Source organism: Rissa tridactyla, chromosome 12, assembly GCF_028500815.1.
Source record: "Rissa tridactyla isolate bRisTri1 chromosome 12, bRisTri1.patW.cur.20221130, whole genome shotgun sequence".
In the NCBI taxonomy this organism is placed as follows: domain Eukaryota; kingdom Metazoa; phylum Chordata; class Aves; order Charadriiformes; family Laridae; genus Rissa; species Rissa tridactyla.
Genome location: NC_071477.1, coordinates 13,189,635 through 13,210,546, shown reverse-complemented (window position 1 = coordinate 13,210,546; position 20,912 = coordinate 13,189,635). Strand labels below are relative to the sequence as shown.

Below are 20,912 nucleotides of genomic sequence, written 5' to 3'. Positions count from 1 at the left end.
CTGCTCCACTGGGGGAGCGGCCGGACGGTACCACTGTGGCGGGCGGGGGGGAACGGACGGACAACGGAGCCCGCGCACCGGACGGGCCCCACGGCGGGAGGCCCCGGCTGCTCGCGCGCCGGCCAAGGCCGGGAACCGCCCGCGCCTGCCCCGGACCAGGCCCTCCCCGCCCCCGGAACGTATTTCTGGGCCCAGGTAAAAGCAAAAAATCCCAATCGTATTAGCCTAAAGTAGGGAGGTTCTATTTAATTAAAAAAAAAAAACACAACAGCAAGACGACACGTGTCGCGGTACAGCTGCTCACAGGAACAGGCGTCCCAGTCTCTTCACCCTCCCTTAACACACACAGGACAGAGATAGACATATATCTGTGTATGCTCTTTAATATAAACTGTGTCATGTTTCTGACAACTTCAGCATGTACAAGATAAAGTCAGATAAAAAAAAAATAAGTTGTTCCAGCATGAGCATCATCATCACACAGCTTTAGCCCCCTGTGGCAGGTAGAAGCTCTTCACCTTTCTGCTCCCCACAGCAATAGAACAAAACAAATAAGAAAAGGGAAGTGGCATGCCAGGAATATACCAGCATTTAAATTAAGGCAGAATAAATAACTGTTCTACATGAGTGACGGGTGTTTTCAGAGGGGTGCTGGAGGCCTCATGCAAGGTCCCAGGGCCACCCCAACGCTCCCCTGGATTGTGCTCATTTCACCAGTGTCAGTGTGTCTTTCACAAGCTGTGACAGGATCCCCCACCCCAAGCAGGGGTTGGCCATAAGGTTATTCTTATTTTGCCAAGCAGAGCTCAGCCTCTTCCCCACCCATTTTATCTGGGATTTCTCCACACACATACCAGCTCCTCCATAACAGCCTCCTTGTTGCCTAAGCAGCATCCCAATCCTGGGCAAGAGATGATCCACTGGCATTGGGGAGGCACTTGGCTGGCACCAAAGTCCACAGCACAATTCAGGATTTACAGACCTGAACAGTAACCAATGAACTGTTTCTGAGCCCAGCTCAGTCCGGGATGAGCAGCTTAACTGGCACAGTCCATTTAAAGGAAGCAAGCCACTGCTTCTGGTAGAGTGAAGAGTTGCCCTTTGTATGGGGGGGACAAAGCAGTTGGACAGAGCTGCTCCACCAAAAGAAAAAGAAGTGGCCAGTTAGAGGGACATGGCTGTTGATGTGAATGATGGTACATACCTCAACCATAAATGCAACCACAGAGTGAATACAATTCTGCCCAGTAGCACAAAACACTCAGGGGGGGGAAAAAAAAAAAAAACAATAATAAGTGTCCCACTTTCCCTGCCAGGGGAACAGTCATTTAGAGGGAAATCCACCAAGCAGCAAAAGTTAAGAGCTCTGTTCCATCCCAACCAGTTAGTGTATTAGCCCCAATTTCCTTAAACCATGAGGAAGGGACAGTACCAATCCTTTCAAAAAAAAAAAAAACCCAAACATAAAACCACATTCAGTTAAAATCTGGCTTCTCAAAGCCTTTATAAAACCTAGATGTCCTCTTCAGTTGGTGCATAAGAAAATCCTAAAAACGCATCTGAGGCACTGGAGCTGCTGGCTGCTAGGTCAGGCGTGTGGGTGATGGAGGTGGAGATGGCTTCTTGGGTGAACTCTGGGTCAAAGTGTCGCAGATCAGCTGGACCAGCCTAAGCCAAGGAGCAGAGAGGCACATCGTCATTTCCAGTGAGCAGACCCCAACCAACCACTTGTGCTCAGACAGTATAAACACAGCTGCTCTTCCAAAAGAGTTACCACCACTGCATTTGCAGTTCCTAACCTCCATTTCAGCATCCCTCAAGTATCAGCATAAGACATCTGGAGAGGATTCCTTTTGTACCACTGTATAACAGACACCAACAGAAATACCCACTTACCACATTGGGGTTAAACGGAGGAGTAATCCGCTTGTGGTACAAGTCGTCCCAGTTTATTGGACTGAAGAATACATGGTTCTTTATCTCAAGCTGCATAGAAAGCAAGGGGGAAAAAGAGTCACTCTTCTGCCAACCCTCCTTTTCCAGCACCCACCAGCTGGCTTCATGGAATTAAGTGGCTGAAGCAAAACTTGGAGCTACCACATTTCCACATAGGGGCTACGTAGCAAATCCTTAATACATGAGGGTCATGGTCCAGTAATCCCTTGAAGTGAGATGCCACCGTCACACATTGGTGTCCTAGTTTGCCACCAACCCTTTCCCTTTGGAAATCCAAGTCAACCCCATAGGGCCCTTTTAGGGGGCTGGAGTGACATCAACCTGCACAGAAAGCTCTTCCCCAAAGCCATACTATTATCATTAAAGAAAGGCTCAGAATAGAAAGGTTTCCTATCCATCCTCCCTCCTGATCATAATGGAGGCCACCTACAAAGTCTGTCTTGGCACCCAGCCTCCTCTTCTGGTCCTTGTGGAGAAGTCCCTGGAGGATGTCGCAAGCTGCCACAGTCTTGGTTCCCTGGATCTGGAGTGGCTTGTGAAGAATGTTGTCATACATCTGAGACACATCTCGGCTGTAAAAGGGAGGCTAATTTGAAAGAGAGGAGAAGCAGCCTAGTAAAACATCAGCTACCATAAGGAACCACACATCGCAGGTAAAGATGAGTCTTGCAGCAAGTACATGAGGGGGACCTGCCATATCTTTGTTAAAAGGGCAATGGCATTATTGAACCATGTCATCTAATTCAGGATTCAGTTGTCTGCATCAGGCACCATGTGAACAGCAGACCAACCTCACACCACTACTTTGGAAAATAAATTCTCCACCATGTAAACTAAAAACAGACAGCTTCCAAACTTACCAGTCCAAACAGCATCTCATAGAGGACGGCTCCCAGGCACCACCAGTCTACTGTCCTGTCATACGGCTGCTTCTTTAGCACCTCAGGAGCCAAGTACTGAGAAGAGTCAGAAGCAAATATTTGAGTCAAATTATAAAGCAAGGGCTTCTTCCTCATAAGTACACAAACCTGGGTGCAGTTCAAGCCGAGCAACTGCATTAGGAAGCACACAGATGCAGTTCCTACTATGCTTTAATGGACTCTCCACTTGCTTCAGAGAAGTGGGGTTGAAAGACACCCACCAAACCCCCTAAAGTGTTTTTCTGGGCTGCAGAAGGTTGTCTTCCTATAGAAGACTTGTACAAGGATTTGCCACCCACCACAACTCAACCACCAAACCTGTCCTGCACTGACACATTACACCTCCAAGACGCTTCTGCGGTTTTGAGAAAGCTGGAGTTTTCAGCCCCAGTAAGTCTGCCCGAGGCAGCAAAACTACCAATAACCACCACCAAGGAGGCACCAACCACCACCAACAGGCAAGAATCCAAGTGGCCTGCAGAACAAGCAGCACATCAAGGCTGGTCTCACACAGCATTATCTCTGTGTACTATCAGGCTCCCTGTCTAGGGCAGGGAAAAACCAACGCACACCAAAAAAAAAAACCCCACACAAAAACAAAGCTCAAACATTCCTGCTTGGTTCATGCTGTACTATTGCACAAGCAGGTCCCCATTGCAAGCCAAGGGCCACCACCAGGAAATTCTGCCCACTTCTACTGAGCTGGAGTGATGAAATGTATCTCATTTACAGACCTTTCCTCAAGCTACCTGAGGAAGGGCAGCAGGACAGGGGTATTACCTAGGCCAAAGTGCTACCAAAATCCCCATCTCAGTAAGAAGCAGGAAAAAAGCCTCCAAGAAGCCAAATTGGAGATAGGTTTTAGCAAAACCTATTTGAGGCACATCAGGGGTTAAAAAAAAAAGCATTTCCTCCACTCTAAGCATTTTTCACATTGCTGAGGAGAACCTGGTCCTCTCGTCTGCACAGGGTGTTTCGCAGCTCCTGCATGCCAAGGACACGCAGAAGGGCATAGCAAGGTCCTGTGTGTGTCAGTACCAGCAGGCTCCAGGGTGTCAGAGCAGGTAAACAGCCTGCTTACACGCTTGCTCACGGGCTCCCAGGGTCAAGGTTGTCTCCACAGCCACCTGAAGCAGCCCCAGTTTCACAGAACTGGCCATTTCTAAGCGCAGGGATCCCTGCCACGGACAACACAGCAGATTCAGAGTACACATGGCCTGGCACAGCAGGGAAGGCTTATCTAAACTCCAACTAGCTAGTTGTCCAGCTGACGACCTCCAAAACAGCTGACGACCTCCAAGAGCCCAAGATGATCTAATTCACAGAGCCCATGTTTTGAGATGCTGAGCACCCATGCAAGCCTGAGACCCAGAGCAGCGAGTCTCTGGAGGTTTCCAGCCCCCAGGTCACAGCAAAACCCCAGCACGTGCTGTACCTCAGGAGTGCCACAAAAAGTAGAAGTTGTCTCCTCTTGCTCCATTCCTTCTTTGCAGAGTCCAAAGTCTGTCAATACTATATGTCCCTAAAAGAAGGGGGAGAAATTTCAGCTTGGCCCACCCTTTTTAGAGAGGAGACAGGATTTCCAAGCATTGGTCTTCACTTCGCATCTTGTGTTTATTTTAGTTCCCCACTGCTCATCTGCTTCCCCTCCCTCACCTTCTGGGCATCCTATAGTACAAGTACAGGAGCCCATAGAAAGTAGAGTCTAGATTTTTTTTAATATTTGTCTACAACTGCATAGCTTTGAAGAGATCCAGCACTGCTGTGCTTTGCCACTGATTTATCCCAGAGCCACTTTATATGGTTTTATATGGTGGTCACCCACCAGAGCAGCAGCAGTGACTTGCTCTTTACATCCCTGATCCCTGCCCAAAAGCCAGGTCCCAGCTCTTGGGAACAAGCTGAGAGGTCCCCAAGCGTGTGGTTCCGCAGAGGGCGGGCTCTCTCCCTCTTGCAGGGTCTGCACAGAAACGCAGTGGTGCACACATACAAAACCCAGGCAATGAAGTGAGCTATAGCCCAGCTGGCAGGACCATAGCCCTCTGCTTATGGTCCTGATGCTTTTAAAGCCAGAAGGAAGGCAGTACAAGCTGTGAACATACCTGGCAATCCAGGAGGATGTTCTCAGGTTTTAAGTCCCTGCAAGACAAAGAGTGCTGTTTGAGAAGATTTGGCCAGATATTTAGAAAAGCCGGATCTGAAACAGCATCAGCTAAGAACAGGAGCTAAAAAAAACCAAAACAAACACACGCTTCCCAAGCCAGTTCACCGAGACTTCCCTAAAGTGCAGATCCCCAGCACTGCTGTGTGTCAACATGCAACACACGCAAACACAGAAAGACTGCTGTCGTTCTAGGTCGGGTTGGATGAGGCTCTGAGCAACCTGATCGGGTTGAAGATATCCCTGCCCATTGCAGGGGGGTTGGACTAGATGACCTTTAAAGGTCCCTTCCAACCCCAACTATTCTGTGATTCTATGGGGTGTTAGCCTGCATTTTCCTGCATTATCTAAGCATAAATTGCTACTGAGAGACAATTTCTAAAATAAACCTAGCTCAATAAGTAAGATCTTTACACTTAACCCTTCTCTCTCCTTCCCACTGTCAGGCTGGGAGTATTTATTGTCCATCAGGTCCCATGCAGATGGCACCCCTTCTGCAGGATAAGTGCCAGCAGTGCATTGTCTTGTCTGGGGTAGGACATTCTTCAGCTACTCCTGTCCTGCATTTTGCAGGACCCCAGTGAAGCCCTTTTCCTCCCCAGCACTGCACACAGCCTGGCTGGGCAGACTTGGTGTCCCTGCTGTCCCCAGAGAGGACATGTGCCTTACCTGTAAATGATGTTTAAAGAATGCAGGTACCCAATTGCACTAGCGACTTCTGCAGCATAGAATCGGGCCCGAGGCTCACGGAAACAACGCTCCCTTTGCAAGTGGAAGAAGAGCTACAAACAGATCATAAGGGTGATCATTTCTTCCCTGAAAAAAAATCTGAAGGATATCAAGAGCAAGCCTGAAAGCTGGCTACTCAACTGAAAACTGATTTGCAGCAAATGGCACAAGAACCACACCAAGTAAGTCCAATCCAAGTGATTTTAAGCATTCTAAACACCTTTCTAGAAACTGCTTCATTTGTCCTCCTCTTATATCACCATCTCACTGAAGAATTCACGCCCAAAAACATGGTCATCTGCTGATCTAGTTAAGCTTCCTAGCTTGCTACAACTCACAGGCCCGTTATAGTGGTAGTCCAGCCATGAAAAGTGATACATGCACAGCTGAGCAGACCAAGATCCCCAATATGAATTCTATTTGGGCAAGACATCCATGTTAACAGTTTCTCCCAGCCAGTTTCAGATAGCACAGAAAGACAGCTGAAAAAAGGTAAGCTTCTGCAGGACAGAAAAAAGAAATCTAGCATCCTGCAGTGGCATCACCCAAGCACTACGCTGGGATCCAGAACTGTCCCACAAGTGGGTTTTGCCTAAAGCTCACCAACATCAGTATTTCCCTTATTCTCCATAGGATTTTAAAACATCCCTAACACATGCTTAGCATCCTTGCCCTGGGAATCATCTGACTCAGGCATAGCCAGCAAGATCTTCACTCAATTTACAGGTGAGCTACTCCTGGCTGGTCCTTGCCAGCAGTCAAAGCAACATCCTACTTCAACATCATTGTCTGCTGACAAGAAACAGTTTTACACAATAAAGCAGCGTGTTTGGGAAGGACCAAATAGAGGATTAAGGTAAAGCCTGTAAACACACTCACCTCTCCTCCATTTACATAGTCAAGCACAAAGTAAAGCTTCTCCGAGGTCTGGAAGGAATAATGGAGTCCCACAAGGAAGGGATGCTTGACATTTTTCAGGAGCACATTACGCTCTGCCATGATGTGGTTTTGCTATCAAAAAAACAGGCAAGACAACAGAGTTTCAGGCAAGGGTCTAGTCCAGTCTGCTGTAGGGGCTGACTGCTGTTTTAAAAACAAGTGGAAGCCCAAGAGGGTCATCTCCAGGCCCAGAAAGGGAACCACACTCTGTCTGACCTGATTCGTCTCCATGTCCCTGTGGCACAGAGAAAACTAACACATGAGCTGTCTATAAGAATGCCAGCCACAAGATATCTCAATTGTATTACAACGATTGCTCATAGACTGACCACTATTTGCAGAAGCAGCCAAGGAGAGCAGTCATACCTCCTTTTTCTTTAGGATGGTTTTCTTATGCAAGACTTTCACAGCATAAAAAGTCCCATCACACTTGCGTTTGGCCAGGAGAACCTGCAACAGAAAGTCCTGGTCACAGGTTTGAGTCTCTCACCTTCTACCACTTGCATTTCCTTAGCTGAGCACTCTTGTGAATGACCATACACAGATTACAGCTTCAGAGGGTCAGGTTTTAAAGACCAAGCTCCATCCCACTGAATTCCCGGAAAGAAGGCACGCAACACCTCCACATACATCTCTTACACACCCAATAGGAAGTAGTTTTGGAGCATCTGGGGACAGTCCCATTTGAAGTGGACCTTTGCTATCTCAAAAGGCACAGTTTTGTCTAGGGATCTTTTGCTAGCTGAACAAGTCTGAGGCTTATTTTAAATCAAGTACTGCTCCTCACCGTCACTACCCTGACGACAAAACACCTCACTCTTCTGTCCTTCGAGGTTGCAGGTTGGCTCAAAGTAAGAATGGACTATGAAAACTCCTCTGGTCTCAGGCCCACTCAGGCCAAACTCCTCAGGAGAGGTGCAAGCAAAGGACACAGCTTGGAACTCCTTCAGCAAGGAAATCTTTCCAAGCTGCCTCTGAAGAGCTACAGCCCACCTGTACAAATCCACTTACTTTTCCAAAGCTTCCTTTGCCAATAACCTTCAGGAAGTCAAAGTCTGTTGGCTTGGCACTGTTGGGCAAGAATGAAGCAAGTTAATGTTTCTGGGAGAGAACCATGCAACAGCAACGCTACCATCAGAGCAGTGGTCCTTCTTGTATACACGGGTGTTTGTGAAAGGGATTAAAGGGCACTGGACGGGTGACCCTCGCTCCCAGCTGCCAGCAAGTGAAGGGCTTGCACCGCCTATGTCAGTGTGCCCAGCAGAGGATGATGATACCTCAGCACCCCACCTGCTGAACACAGGAGCAGGTGAAAGCACCTGCCAGGACCAACTGGCACCTTTACAGGGGACCCAGTTTATCCCCATTTCTAGAGAGAAAGGTAGTCAGGGAGCCAGCAGTGATGAGGAAGATCTTCCCTTACTACCTCTGAAGAGAGATGGCACAAGGGGCTGCAGTCCTGGGCAGGAGAGGATGATTACGATAACAGGGACCAGCTATAGCTAAATGTCTTGAGAGCTGGTGTGTTGATGATACACATGGTATTAAAGGCCAAGTAATGTAATTGTTAGGACTTTCGCAGGCACCACCCATGCAGGACACAGGGAGCAACTGCATTCCCCTGCCAGATCTCTTCACTGCAAGCTCCGGCTCACACCCTACCTGGCTTTTGCAGGGAGCTTACTTTGGATTAGCAGAAGGTCCAAGGTTGATGTTGTCAGTTGGTGTTGAAGGCTAGGGAGGATAACAATCACATTAGTCACAAAGACCTCGCTGCAGGTTGTACTTTCCTTTCCTCAATACAGCATCACTTGCACAGAGCCATTGATAAACATCCATCAGCAAGAGACAGAGTGGATGCTTTGGCAAGCTTTTGAGTGATGGGGAAAGGGAGAACAGAGCTGTGCACTACAGCACTATCATCCCCAAGCTGGAGGCTGTACTAAGCTAGTCTGTGCTGAAGTCCTTGTCCCATACTAGCATAAAGAAAAAGAGTACTAAGCGACTGCTTGGCTCCTGACCTGAGGCTTTCAAGACCTGCTGTGCCGTCACAGAAAAAAGGCACTGTGTGGCTCCATCGCTCACCGCAGCACCGAGACAAAAGTCTGTGCTTCTGCCTGTGCTCAGCAAGAAGCCCTGTGCACAGCTCTGAGACGGAGGAGCACTCCTGCGGCAGGACATCAGCATACCCCCAGACCCTGCAGCCCTCTGCCCACTCCCATTAAACCCCAAAACTGCCAAGTCTGGAGCCTTGCAGGTGGCTTTATGCACACCCAGCACCACAGAGCTGCAGCCTCCCTATGTATATATACACACAGTCTTCCTCCTGTTCCTGCTCTCTTGGAATCTTCCCCTCCCCAGACCCTGAGAGCATTATGCCTTGTCCAAAAGGCTATATAGGGTCTCTGTGCTCTCCTTTTTTTCCACCCAGCATCACCCACAGGGACAAGGCAGCAGTAAGACTCCCAGCCAGCTAACACAGGCTCTCCTCCTTGCTTTTCTCCTACAGGTACCAGCCCCTCTCTTCATCCCAATGGTGAGGACTTGCTGGCTCAGAGCCATGATCTCACCTGGCTGCTTTTGTCCGGGCTCCGGGAACGATCCATTAAAAAAGCAACTCGTTCAGCACTTGGGAAAAGAAGAGCAAGCCAGTATTGGAAACAAAAATCCAAGAGAGAAAGAGCTTCGCACCATTAACCTGCCAGGGATCAGCACAGACCCCAGCGCATGCTCCCCTCCTTCACAGGAGACCTCAGATGAGTTCCCCAGCTGCCCCCAAGGGGGGGCATGCTGACAGGATATGGGGGGGGGGAAAGGTGCCTGGGTGCACAAGTGATTTGAACAAGCACAAGCATATTTAATGCCACAATTAGCCCTAGATTTGGAATGGCAGCAACGAGTTAGGGCACTGATACGTGAAGACCAGCACAGCCCCAGCAGTGACACAGCATCAGGGCCAGACGAGGCTGCAGCCCTCCTGGCCATGGCCAGATACAGCCCCCACCCCCCCCCACAGGGATGCTGTGGCACCCAGACCTGCAACCCGACAAGTGTCCCCACAGGGCAGCCAGGAGGGTCCAGCTGGGTCCCACCACCACGTGCCATCCAGGCTGGCAGCAGCCAGAGGTTGCCCCCCCGGACCAGGGCAGGCTAAGGCAGTTTGGGGCTGTTGACACTGCAGGGAAGAGGGGCTGGCTGTGGCAGCCAGGGTTTGCCCAGGGAGCAGCAGCGTTAAAGCACAGGGCTCTCATCTTGCCCAGTGCAGCTGGGGCTGGAAAAGTTGGACTTGAACACTCGTTGGTTGGGACCCTCCCTGCTCAAGCATCGCTGGGGAGGGAGAGGTCCTGCCACCCCAGGGATTCCTCCCCCTGGTTTGAAGGGTTCCCCCACACTCCTTGCAAAAGCTGGGATTAAAGAGATGACAGAAAAAAGAAAAAAGCTCTGTATCCTTCTCCCCTGCCCCAGAGAGCTCTGTCGATCCCCCACCTCAGCCCCACCAAGCTCTCATACATCCCAGGGAGGCTTTGAAGGCCCCTGTCCCCCCCAGCCACCCTCCGCCCTGCCCCTTCCAAAAAAGGGGCCCGAAGATGCCACCAGCCTCCCCCAGATCTCACCTGTGGGTGCTCCCCCTCTCTGTCCCCACGCACCGCCAGGCAGAGACCCACGGCCATCCCAGAGCCCCCCTGCTCCCCGGCCGGGCTGACCATGGCAGGAGATGCTGGGCGGCAGCGGGTACTGGCGGCTGTCCCCGGGGACTGCCCACATCTGGCCGGTGCCAGCCAGCTCCATTCACCACCCAGCCAGCCCAGGGTGATCGGGATGAGCTTTTAAAGGGCTCTCATCCCACTGGGAGCCTTTTGTACTCACTATGAGCAGAGCCTGGAGCCGGAGGCCTTGATGGTTTGTCCTAACCTCTCGCGGCCGTGCTTGATGAGTTCTGCGAGGAAAGTTGGAGCACCGATGCCGATTAGCTGGCGGCGCGATCACAAGCGCACAGAGGCACATTTGTTCTTCACTGACCTTGCTCTTCTCTCCACAGCTGCCCTCCTCCCCCTTCCACCCACATACCGAAATAACCAGGAAATTATAGGAACCAGGACAGCTCCCCTCCCAGCCCTGCCAGGAGCCCTCAATAGCTCACAGGACAGGGAGAAGTCCCACAAAACAGACACCGTCTCCCATGGCAGAGGGGACTCGGGCTAAAGCATCACCGCCAAGCCTCCGTGAGCCACCCCTGGGTCCCCAGGAGGGATGAGGAGAGTGCTCACAAGGACAATGTTGTACTAAGATACGTCACACACTTGGCACATCCACTGCCCCTTTCATTCAGGACTCTGCAAGTAATTAGGGACATGAATGAAACCTTTCAGGGCCCTGCAGGAGGTAAGCCAGCACGCACACGTCGCAGCAAGTAAGTGACTTGCCCAAGGACACACAGCCAGTGCCAGACGCTGGGATTCCCACCGTGGAGCATCCTTGCTGCTCAGCCATGCAAGTGGTTGCCATCACCCATCATCGACACCTCTCCTTTCGCAGAGAGGCAAAGCCCTGAACCCACTCCTCCCAGCACAGGGCCAGCAAGAGAAGAGCCTGAGAAGTGCAACCTGTACCGAGGAGTTCCTTGTTTTGCTTTAGGAGCAGATAACAAAAATATTCCAAGACTCAGTTTTACTCCCTGGCTCAGCCCTAGTTTTGCTACTGGAAAGAATCAAAACATTCACAGAAACATATGTGCCAAAAAAAGGTGCCTTTGTAGACACAAGCAAGTTTTCATCCTGAAATAGCTCTTCTATGGGCCAAGGACTTGGCAGCACTGGGTGCCAAAGCCCATCTCCCCATGCAAGGGGTTTGTATGACAAGTTTTGAGGTAAACATAAGCCCATTTACAGAGCTCTTCCCGCAGGATCTGCCAGATGGAAGGACCTGCGCACTCCAGAGAGCTACTGAACCGGGCAGCACCAGCAGTTCTGGGACCTGAGGGCAGATTTAATGAGGAGCCAAAAACCAGGCTGCGATTTTAGAGTCTCTGAATGGACAGGGAGGAGAAAGCAGGAATTGAAAGAAAAACCCACAAACCATTCAGTGGGTGAGCTTACAACATCAGGCTGGTCTGAGACCCTGACCTTGTCGGATACTTTGCCCTGCAGCAGGTAGGAGAACTTGTCCCAGCAGGCACCCACCAGTTAGGGACAGTATGTGGGCAGCACCCAGACAGATCAATCCCCATCTCCTCCCACCGGGCATAGTCCTTATTCCCCTGACAGTCTGGCTCTCCTCGGCTCACCGAGCCCTACTGAAGGTCATCCAATGCCTGCCTAGGGGCTGCGTCTGTCCCACAGGCTGCTCCACAGACCAGCCAATATCACGGTCACAGCAGAGGGACACCAACCCTGACCTCCAAATCTGAACCCCTCCACATGCTTGGGTTTGGCCTTGGGCTCAGCTTGCTGCCATAGACACTGTTCTCATCCCAGACTCAGGGGAACATAAGAGACTCTCTTCAGGCTCAGGTGGGCATGTCACAGCTCCGGCATTGTGGGGAGCACATGGGCTCATGGAAACACATCCATCTGCCTTGGGGGCATTTGCTGGCAGCACGGGATGCAGGACAAGTTCCTGGCTTGCTGCGAGGGGCTTGGACAAGGCTGCTTTAGCAAGGTCTCCACAACTGCGGCTGGGCAGGAGCATCGCTGCTGAGCAAAACTTCCAGGGCCACAGCCCAGCAGCCCCTTCATGCTTCCCTCCACCAGCCCCGTCCTGCTCCACTGCTGCTTTCCTGGAACTGCAGCTACTCAACAAGTCCCTGCTGACCAAGGGCAGCGTTTTCCAGCAACGCTATTTCATTCAATGCACTTGCTCTGAGACAAGACTTCCTTTCTGCAATGAAGTATCCCACACATTTAAGATAACGTACATCCCCATCCTGTATCACTTTCTCTTCAGGCTCAGAGCCACCTTCTCCAGCCCAAGTCCACCTCCAAAGCCAGGTCAGCTTCCAGTTTAAATCTCCTGAGCAGCCAGACTTTTCCTTATCACTAACAAACCCTACTCCCCCTGAAGCACAAAGATTTCCTGAGCGCACACACGCTGAACAACAGAATCAGAAGTAGGTCACGAAAATACGCTGGAATCCTTGGTTATACATGCCCAGCTGCATCCCGCCTCGTGCCTGCTGGGGCAGCAGGGATGCTTCAGGCACGGCCAGGGCCACAGAGAGCATCAGCAAGGAAACCAAGGAGTTTCCTGATCCGATGTGACTATTACACACCAGGAACAAACCGCTGCACCCCACAGCCCCCTCCTCAAAGACCATTTCACCCCAACGCCCAGACCAGAGGCATCCCCCAGGCAGCAGGCACCCGCTCGCACGAGATAAAGCTGCTACTTACAAGTTGGAGACATTACTGCCGCTAAATCCCCCCCCCACCAAACATCCCTCAGTAACATACGTTTTCTTCCCAGCACAGCAGAAGCAGCTCCCTCTTCCTTCACCAGTTCTGCCAGCGGTGACCCACATTCCCATGCTAGCCCAGCGTTATTTGCTACAAACACATTACTAATGCAACGCGTACCTTGCACGGAGCAGCAACCTCATAGACTCGTCATCTGCAAGCTGCTTCCCACCCTCTTCCCTGATGTCACAGCTCTCAGCATCCTTTCCTACCTAACCTAGATTGCAAACCCCTCCGAGCAAGTGCCTCATCCTCTCCTGCTCCTGGAAGGGCTGGTTGCCAGCACGGAGAGGCAAGGAGGCCTGGCAGGCTGTCACCGGGATGGCAGGCAACACTTTGGCAGAAGCGCGGGGTTTGGAGGAGCAAGGCTGAGAGAGGGGTACCGAAGGCAGCACACAGCTTTCACCCAGCAGAGGGGCTGCATGCAGCGAAAGGGGGAGATGCCCCAGTTTCAGCCCAGAGAAGGAGCGCAGGGGGAGGTAGGAAGGAGGATTCCTGCAAACACATGCTTTTACTGGCAAGAAAAAAAAAGCCAAGCTTTCCCCTGGTACACATCTAAGAGGTAGCTCCAGGCCAGTACTGAGCTCCACTTTCATTCCCATTGAGACACTACAGCAAGCCCAGGAAGAGGTTAGGAAAGACTTTAAAGGCCTTCTTCGCTTGGGGAAGCTTTCTTAGCTGCCCTTTGCAGAGCTTCTGGCTTGCCCCATTTTCTCTTGAAGATCCTTACCCCTACACCCCAGGACACCACAATCCAGAGCAGGAACCCCAGCTAAGCAGCCCTGGCTCTGAGCAAGCTGGAGCCCACAGGCAAACAACCTTCCATACTTTAGAGAAAAGCTACATGCAGAGCTGAGGAAAAAAAAAAAAAAAAAGTAGGTGGCTAAAGCTTGCAGCATTTTGCAGAAAATCCAATCCCATGAAAACAGAGAACAAAGCATCCAACAAACCTGGGAGCACGTCTACCAGCAGAGGCTGCGTCCTGAAGCACGGGAAGCAGTTCCCGGCCAGCGAGCACAGAGACCCCTCACTCCCCATCCTCACACCAGCCCACCCCACCACACCCAGAGCCCAAGGCTCTTTCCTAGAACTCAGAGGGGACCAGCTTTGTTTCCTGCAGCAGTTCATTTAACCCACAAACACCCCCACCTTCCCAGGACAAGCATGCCACTGCTGCTAGCTCACCGCAGCCCTTTAAAGAGAGGAGGAAAAGCTGATCAGCTGCAAAAAATGAAGAGACACCACCCAAGGAGTGAGAATTTAGGTGGGGGTGGTAGGTTTGGATGAGGAGGGAGGGGTGCAGGTGGTGGGTAGGAGCCAATTACACCCTGGCTGCTATCCCAGGTGTTCATAACAAATTTTTACACATGGTAATAAGCTGGAAATTTGTCCCCTGTCCTGTAGTTTGGAGGAAGGTCAAAACTGTCATTTGGTTCAGGTCAAACCCAGAAGAAGCTGCTCTTTCCAACATTCTCCACCGACCCGGGGAGGTTGCAGCCCAGGGCAGCCACACCGGCACTTTGCAGCAGTATTAAATGCAAACATAAACACGCACGGAGGGGGAAACCTGGTTTCAGAGGCATGCAGTGATTTGAGAGAACAGAGACTAAGCGCTGAGCAAAAGGAGCTGGTGTCTTCTCTCTCTCTTCATTAAAAATAAAACATTCTCTTTTTGCTTCTGTTGTCATTTCTTATAAAATCTCCCATGTGTGGCTGCAGCAGGAGAAAATCCAGCTTTCCCGGGGGAGCGGAGGGGCTGATCACGGTGGGACAGGTCCCCAACCCCAGACTGTAGCTACCAGGAGGAAAACATCTGAAACATCCAATGTGCTCGTTGCCATGTGTAACGAGAGAGGGAATGCAGTGTGTTGCTTGAAATATTGTTCTCTCTCAGGTCAAAGCCTGAATTTTTTGCTCAGCCAACATCCTCAAGCTGTTAGCATTGTCAGCTTTTAAAAGTATCTCCTATTATGTGTTTATTTTCTCTGGTTTTGCCTCAGCTTTCATTGAAATGGTCAAGTTTCAGAATACTTTCAGCAGCTAACTTACATTTTCAAATCAATATCTGCTGCTTTTGTTTTGTTCAATAAAAACCTTGGTATTAACAACAAAATCTACTTGATTTGATTTTCCACAGAAAGCCATCTTTCATTAAAAACCCGTTTTCTATCCAAAGAAGAGAAAGCAGAAGGGTCCTGCAAGGAAACTTTTTTACCAGCTAGAATACATAAAATGCCTGATCTGGAGTGTGGCCAGTAGTGATAATGGTTACTGATGGACGAAGCAAAGGTGGGGCTGGTTTTGTCCATCCTGCCTGCTCCGTCTGTAAGGGTCGCTGGCACACATGGGCTGTGCGGGCACTGGCTGTAGCTCAGGGCCAGATGCGTGATGGGAAGCTGCCACCCTCCGTACACACAACCACCTCCCGGCTCCCCCGTGGGTCCCATGGGAGCCCATGCTGGGAAGGGTGAGCCCCGCTGGAGCCCACCTGGAAGGCGCACAATGGGGCTCTGCCCTCTGCCAGCTGCTCCGCAACCCAGCGCTGGCAGGAGACCTCCATGGGGAAGCCTCCTCCATGCTCTCACCATCCCTGGGGGGGGGGTCAGTGACACCATACCAGCCAGGAGCATTACCCTTTGTCTTCCCCAGGGCAGTGGAGGTGGGCTCCATCCAGGCCACGTACATAAAAGCAGTTGAAATAGTCCCCTCTCCTTAGGGCTGTGATGGGAGCTCAGCCACCGGCACCGGGCGTCCTCAGGAAGCAGTGCATGCAGACCCCCAGTGTTCCTCCGGCTGCAAAGGCGAAGGGCAGAGGAGTAAGAGGAGAAAAAAGCTCTGGGGTGCAGTGCTGGCTGCCCACCAGCTGGGTAAACGGCTCCAGGACACGGGGCCGGCTCCCTGAGCCTCGTCTGGCCAGCACCCACCCAGCGCTCGGTCTGGTGGAGATCATCAGGGTGCTGTGCCACCCCTCAGGTATCCCTCTCTTTGCACTCCTCTGGAAAGCGCTCTGGGACTGGCCGATGGAGGGCACTGGAGGAGAGCTGGGTGGTACTGGTTGGTTGTTTGACTTCTGTGCAACAGAAGAAATTTACCCTACGACTGTTAAATTCACAGATTTCTGGTCTCGGGAAAGGATTTTGTTGTTTGATGGTTTTGAGGACCTGAGACCCAATTCATCCTCCCTGTACCCACGGTGACTGCCCTGGCACTGGTGGCTCCCTGGCACAGGAGAAGGCATTCCCTGGAAGCACACAGGACACATGGACTGCCACTAAATCCCCAGCATAGGGCAGGTCCTCACCTGAGGATTCAACACCAGATGCCACCAGATGCCTGGGGCAACTGCAGAGGGCTTTGCCCTGGAGAGCCCCATGACTCGCCCTGGAGAGGTGACCTGGGCAAGCGGTTGTCCCCATGGTGGAGGACGTGAGTGGGACAGGTAGATGTGAGCAGGGTCAGCCTCCAGTGTGCTGCCCACCCGGGCAGCCCTCCCCACGTACAAGAGGTGAGACTTTCCCCCTTGCCCACAGCCAGCAGCAGCAATCGCCCCTTGCCCAGCGCTGCCCCTTGCCCACCACAGGACACCTTAGTGCCATGTTGAAGGAGCTGCTGGATGTGGGAGCGCTTGCAAGGCACATAGACTATACTGGCACGCAGATACCCCTCCCTACGGGTACTGCTGGACATGGCCGTGCACCCCTTACGCTGCGCTGGGCTTGGCCTGTTCCCCTGCCCAGCACCCACACGCTCCAAAATTAATCAATTCTAGTAAAGCCAGAGGCCAACTTGTGTCAGCGTTAGCTTTTGCCAGCACTGCTGTCTTCTTCAGTGCGGGGGCGGTGTTCCCCTGCCCTCCAGAGAGCACATCCATGCCAGGAAAACTTCTGGCTGGATCAGGGTCCAGAGGCGCTGAGCAGCTCTCGGGTGGTTTAACCCCTTCTGTGCGCTGGGCTGGGCTCCCTCAGGCCACGGGGGCAAAATCAGGCAAAGTGGGAACAAGCCCTGGGCACAGAAAGGTGATTTTTTCAGCTGCACGGAGCCTCCAGATGTTGCCTGTGCTTGGAAACATTTTCCCTTTACCCCGAGGGAGGAAAGCTGCCTCTACTTCCCCAAGCCCTGTAGAGGGTTGAGGGCTGCGTGGCCCCTCGAGCTGTGGCCACTGGTCCCTCCTTGGCCAGTGCCGCTCACCCTGGGGAAGCCACGTTTGCAGCTTCTCGGGGGCTGGACAACAGGTCCAGCCTGTTGCCTCTACACGCAGAGAAGTGTATAACATTTTATACGCTATGCATATATGCTACTTTATAGGAAAAGATGTACTATCTTAATGTCCTTATCTAGCAATATCCATAACCATAATCATAAACGTGTCACTGAAGTGGAGCCGTGCAGTCCTGAGCAATCGGAATTGCAGGGAAAGGTCCAGATAAGATTAAAACAAATATTTCTCTAGAGGGCACACAGCAAGTTTCCATCGACCTGCAGTGAAAGGTGACCCGAAATGTTTGGCTACTCACTTATCTCTGTTGGGTAAGGAACAGGATAGGCATGGGATGGGATGGGATGGGATGGGATGGGATGGGATAGGATAGGATAGGATAGGATAGGATAGGATAGGATAGGACAGGATAGGGTATTCTTTGAAAGGTCAGAGCCTATTTCTTTATCTTAAGAGGATTCAAGAAAGATTAAATAGACTTCCGATGACTGGTGGGGTTCTTTAAAATATATTTCCCTCCCTCTCTATATTTTTCTTTTAGCTTCAAAAAGCCAGGGTTCTGCATTGCCCTTGATTTTGCCACGGAGTGCCACATGGGTGCTGGGAATTTTCCGTGTTTTAGTGAAAGGAGCCAAGAGGAGGGCACTGGGAATCAGGTTTTTATTCTGAAGGATGGCTGAAGTGGGCTTGAGCAACTCTCGCAACTTTCTGTGCCTCCATTTCTACAAATATGAACGTGGCAGAATATTATGGATCTCTTTTAAAGCCTTTACATCTTCAGAGGAATAAACGCCTGATCTTATTATTGCCATTAAATTAGTTAGCTGGGACTTCCTTGCCCCCGAGTGTTTTTTAAGTGTAGGCACAGTCTCAGTGAATAAATAACACGAAGCAGCCTGACTCTAAGGGACACTTCCTCTGCTGACTGGCCAGCCTTGTCCTCCGAGAAGGTGCAAGGAGAGGTGTCCGCTCTTCTCCTCCCCAGCAGGACTTCAGGACACATTACAGCCTATGTTTTAGAGCCCTTTTTTTTTTTTAAAAAAAAAAAAGTGCTATTTTTTGGGTCTGAGCACCCCTTTTCTCCTGCAGCGCAGTCAGCCTGGCACAGGGTGCACGCTCAGGGCCACCACCCATGGCTCAAGCCAGGAGTGTGACCGGCCTGGCAGGGACAAGGGCAGAGAGGCAGTTTCCCGGCCGGATTGAACAAGGCTTAGCAGCTCGGAGACGGCTCAGAGAGCCCGAAACCAGGCCCCTCACTGCTGGCACAGCTCTGGCTTCCTTAGGAAAGCTTGTGAGTGAAGCGTCCCCGGGAATGCCTCCACTCCACCCTGCTCGATCCACGGCATGGGATGCATGTTTTCACCCCTTTTTATCCACATGCAAAACCTGGGAAGCAACTGGTGCCAGCACAGCCAGAGATTGTCTCCAGCAGAGCTATATAGTTGTTCAGCCTGGAGAAGAGAAGGCTCCGGGGAGACCTTAGAGCCCCTTCCAGTCCCTAAAGGGGCTCCAGGAGAGATGGGGAGGGACTCTGGATCAGGGAGGGGGAACAGTTTTAAACTGGAAGAGGGGAGATTTAGATCAGATATTAGGAAGAAATAGGTGGTGAGGCACTGGCCCAGGTTGCCCAGAGAAGCTGTGGATGCCCCATTCTTGGAGGTGTTCAGGGTTGGATGGGGCTTTGAGCAACCTGGTCTAGTGGGAGGTGTCCCTGCCCATCCAGGGCGGTGGAACTGGATGATCTTAAAGGCGTCTTCCAACACAAACCATTCTATTATTCTATATCTATTGGATCCAGCGGGCAGCCCAGTCCAAACTGGGCCAAGCACTGCTCAAGGCATTGTCGGGACCCCTGAGCCCCTGTGGAAGAGCAGCAGATTCGAGCTGAAATGTGCTGAGCCCGTCTCTGTTCCCTGCTCTGGCACCGAGCAGCAGCAGCCCTCCCTGTCCTGCCAGCAAGGGATGAAGGAATGTCCCGTTAAAGGGATGCTGGACACAGCACCCCTGAGCCCGGCCACGGAGACGCAGCCCAGGAGACCACGGCCAAAACCACCTGGAATTCCTGGTGCAACCCTCACCCTGCTGGTGCTGGCTGCAAAAGCCCAGTGCAGCCCGAGCCTCCTTTCCCTGTGCAGGTGGCTCAGGGATGTGGGGACATGCACGGTCAGTCACCAGCTACCTCTGCTCATCTGCCAGCTCCTGAAATTACCTCGGAAACACTCGTGGCTGCTCCCCACGGGAGCTCACCCAGGGAGGTGAGCTGGTGCAGGGCTGCGGACACAAGCAGATTGATGGAAGCTCCTTGTGATGGAAGTTTCCTGAGGGAGGCACAGTTAATACAAGAAACCTTTCCAACCTAGTACAATATTTCCAGGGGGAGCAAAGAGGCTGATCGTCTTCTCTCTGGATTCCTCCACAGCTGGGAAAGAAACTCACTGCTGGAAATCAAACCCCCTCCTCTTCAGGCTGCTGTCCCTGAGGCAGACCCCTGGGGAGCAGCTCTCCCGCCGGCCAGCTGGGTCCCTGGCAGCGAGGGACGAGTCCTTCACAAACCTCTCTGCTTCTACCAAACAGCTTCTGGACCTCATTAAGAGAAGGGAAAGTCGCGATAGTCACAGAGAAAGTAAATCGGCGTTACCTGCGGAGAGTGAGGATCCTGGGCTGCAGCAGCGGGGCCGGCAGGCACGGCCACCTCCAGTGCGGGACGCAGCCCGCACCCCTCTCCCTCCCCTTGTTTTTATTTTGGCGATTCGGTCTGAAGGTCAAAGGAAAAGTCCGAAGGAGTGGCTTGTGGCAGGAAGTAAATGATTACCCTGCTGGCACTCTCCAAGGGGACGGAGGTAGCGGCAGCCGGGGTGGGAGAGGAAAATCCCTCCTTGGGGGGGATTAGAGGGCAGCTCGCCGCGGGGAAGTGCAAAGGGTGAGAACAAAGTGCTCTGTTCGCCGGTGGCTGTGCCGGGTCACATGCCGGGTCCCAGCAGAGGTAATGAGGCACGGCTCACCTCCCAAACGCCAGCAAGACCTCCTGCATGGGGATGCAACCCATTGCCGGTCCACCAGAAGTCCACAGAGCTTGGCAGCAAGGAAGGAGCTGGGCAAGGTGGAGCCTTGTCCCCTGGCAGGAGGGACTGCGTCCAGCGTGGGAGACCCAGGCACTTCTACATGCTTGAACTTTGCAGGTGCAACAGTCCTACAGCCCTATACAGAAAAGATGTGGACAGGCTGGAGAAGGTCCAGAGAAGGGCCACCAAGATGATCAAAGGACTGGAAAGCCTGCGGTATGAGGAAAGGCTGAGAGAACTGGGTTTGTTCAGCCTTGAGAGAAGAAGGCTTAAGGGAGACCTTATCACTGTGTTCCAGAGGGTGGCTACAAAGATGGAGGCTCCCTTTTTACAAGGAGTCACATGGAAAAGACGAGGGGTAATGGGTAGAAGTTATTCCTGGGGAGATTCCAATTGGATACAAGAGGAAATTTTTTCACGATGAAAACTATTGGGATAATCTCCCCAGGGAAGTGCTGGATTCCCCAACACTGGACA

The 20,912-nt window shown here is 51.9% G+C and overlaps 1 protein-coding gene across 2 annotated transcripts; it reads right to left on the bottom strand.

Annotated features, from left to right (window-relative positions):
* Positions 1–239: 239 nt before the first annotated feature.
* SGK2 (serum/glucocorticoid regulated kinase 2) lies at positions 240–20,135 on the bottom strand. 2 transcript variants are annotated; one of them, XM_054218808.1, is made up of 15 exons: positions 20,012–20,135; positions 15,791–15,950; positions 10,573–10,642; positions 9,276–9,333; positions 8,390–8,439; positions 7,717–7,774; positions 7,072–7,155; positions 6,646–6,777; positions 5,707–5,819; positions 4,979–5,015; positions 4,312–4,398; positions 2,817–2,912; positions 2,387–2,542; positions 1,897–1,986; positions 240–1,668 (listed from the first exon to the last, which is right to left on the bottom strand). In XM_054218808.1, exons 2-15 carry the CDS (start codon positions 15,840–15,842, stop codon positions 1,513–1,515), a joined length of 1,239 nt encoding a protein of 412 aa, XP_054074783.1. In that variant the 5' UTR covers positions 15,843–15,950; positions 20,012–20,135; the 3' UTR covers positions 240–1,512. The 2 variants fall into 2 exon arrangements, with proteins under 2 accessions (XP_054074783.1, XP_054074784.1); XM_054218809.1 differs by having other exon boundaries at positions 15,841–15,950.
* Positions 20,136–20,912: the final 777 nt, after the last annotated feature.

Bases quoted from the DNA above. Each gene is read 5' to 3' on its own strand.
- SGK2 (XM_054218808.1), bottom strand. From the start codon at position 15,842: ATGTACGTGGCCTGGATGGAGCCCACCTCCACTGCCCTGGGGAAGACA. The intron at 10,643-15,790 runs GTAATGCTCCTG...CTTTCCTCGCAG, and splicing joins TGCCCTGGGGAAGACAAAGG to AACTCATCAAGCACGGCCGC. The intron at 2,913-4,311 runs GTACAGCACGTG...GACTCTTCTCAG, and splicing joins CTTTTTGTGGCACTCCTGAG to TACTTGGCTCCTGAGGTGCT.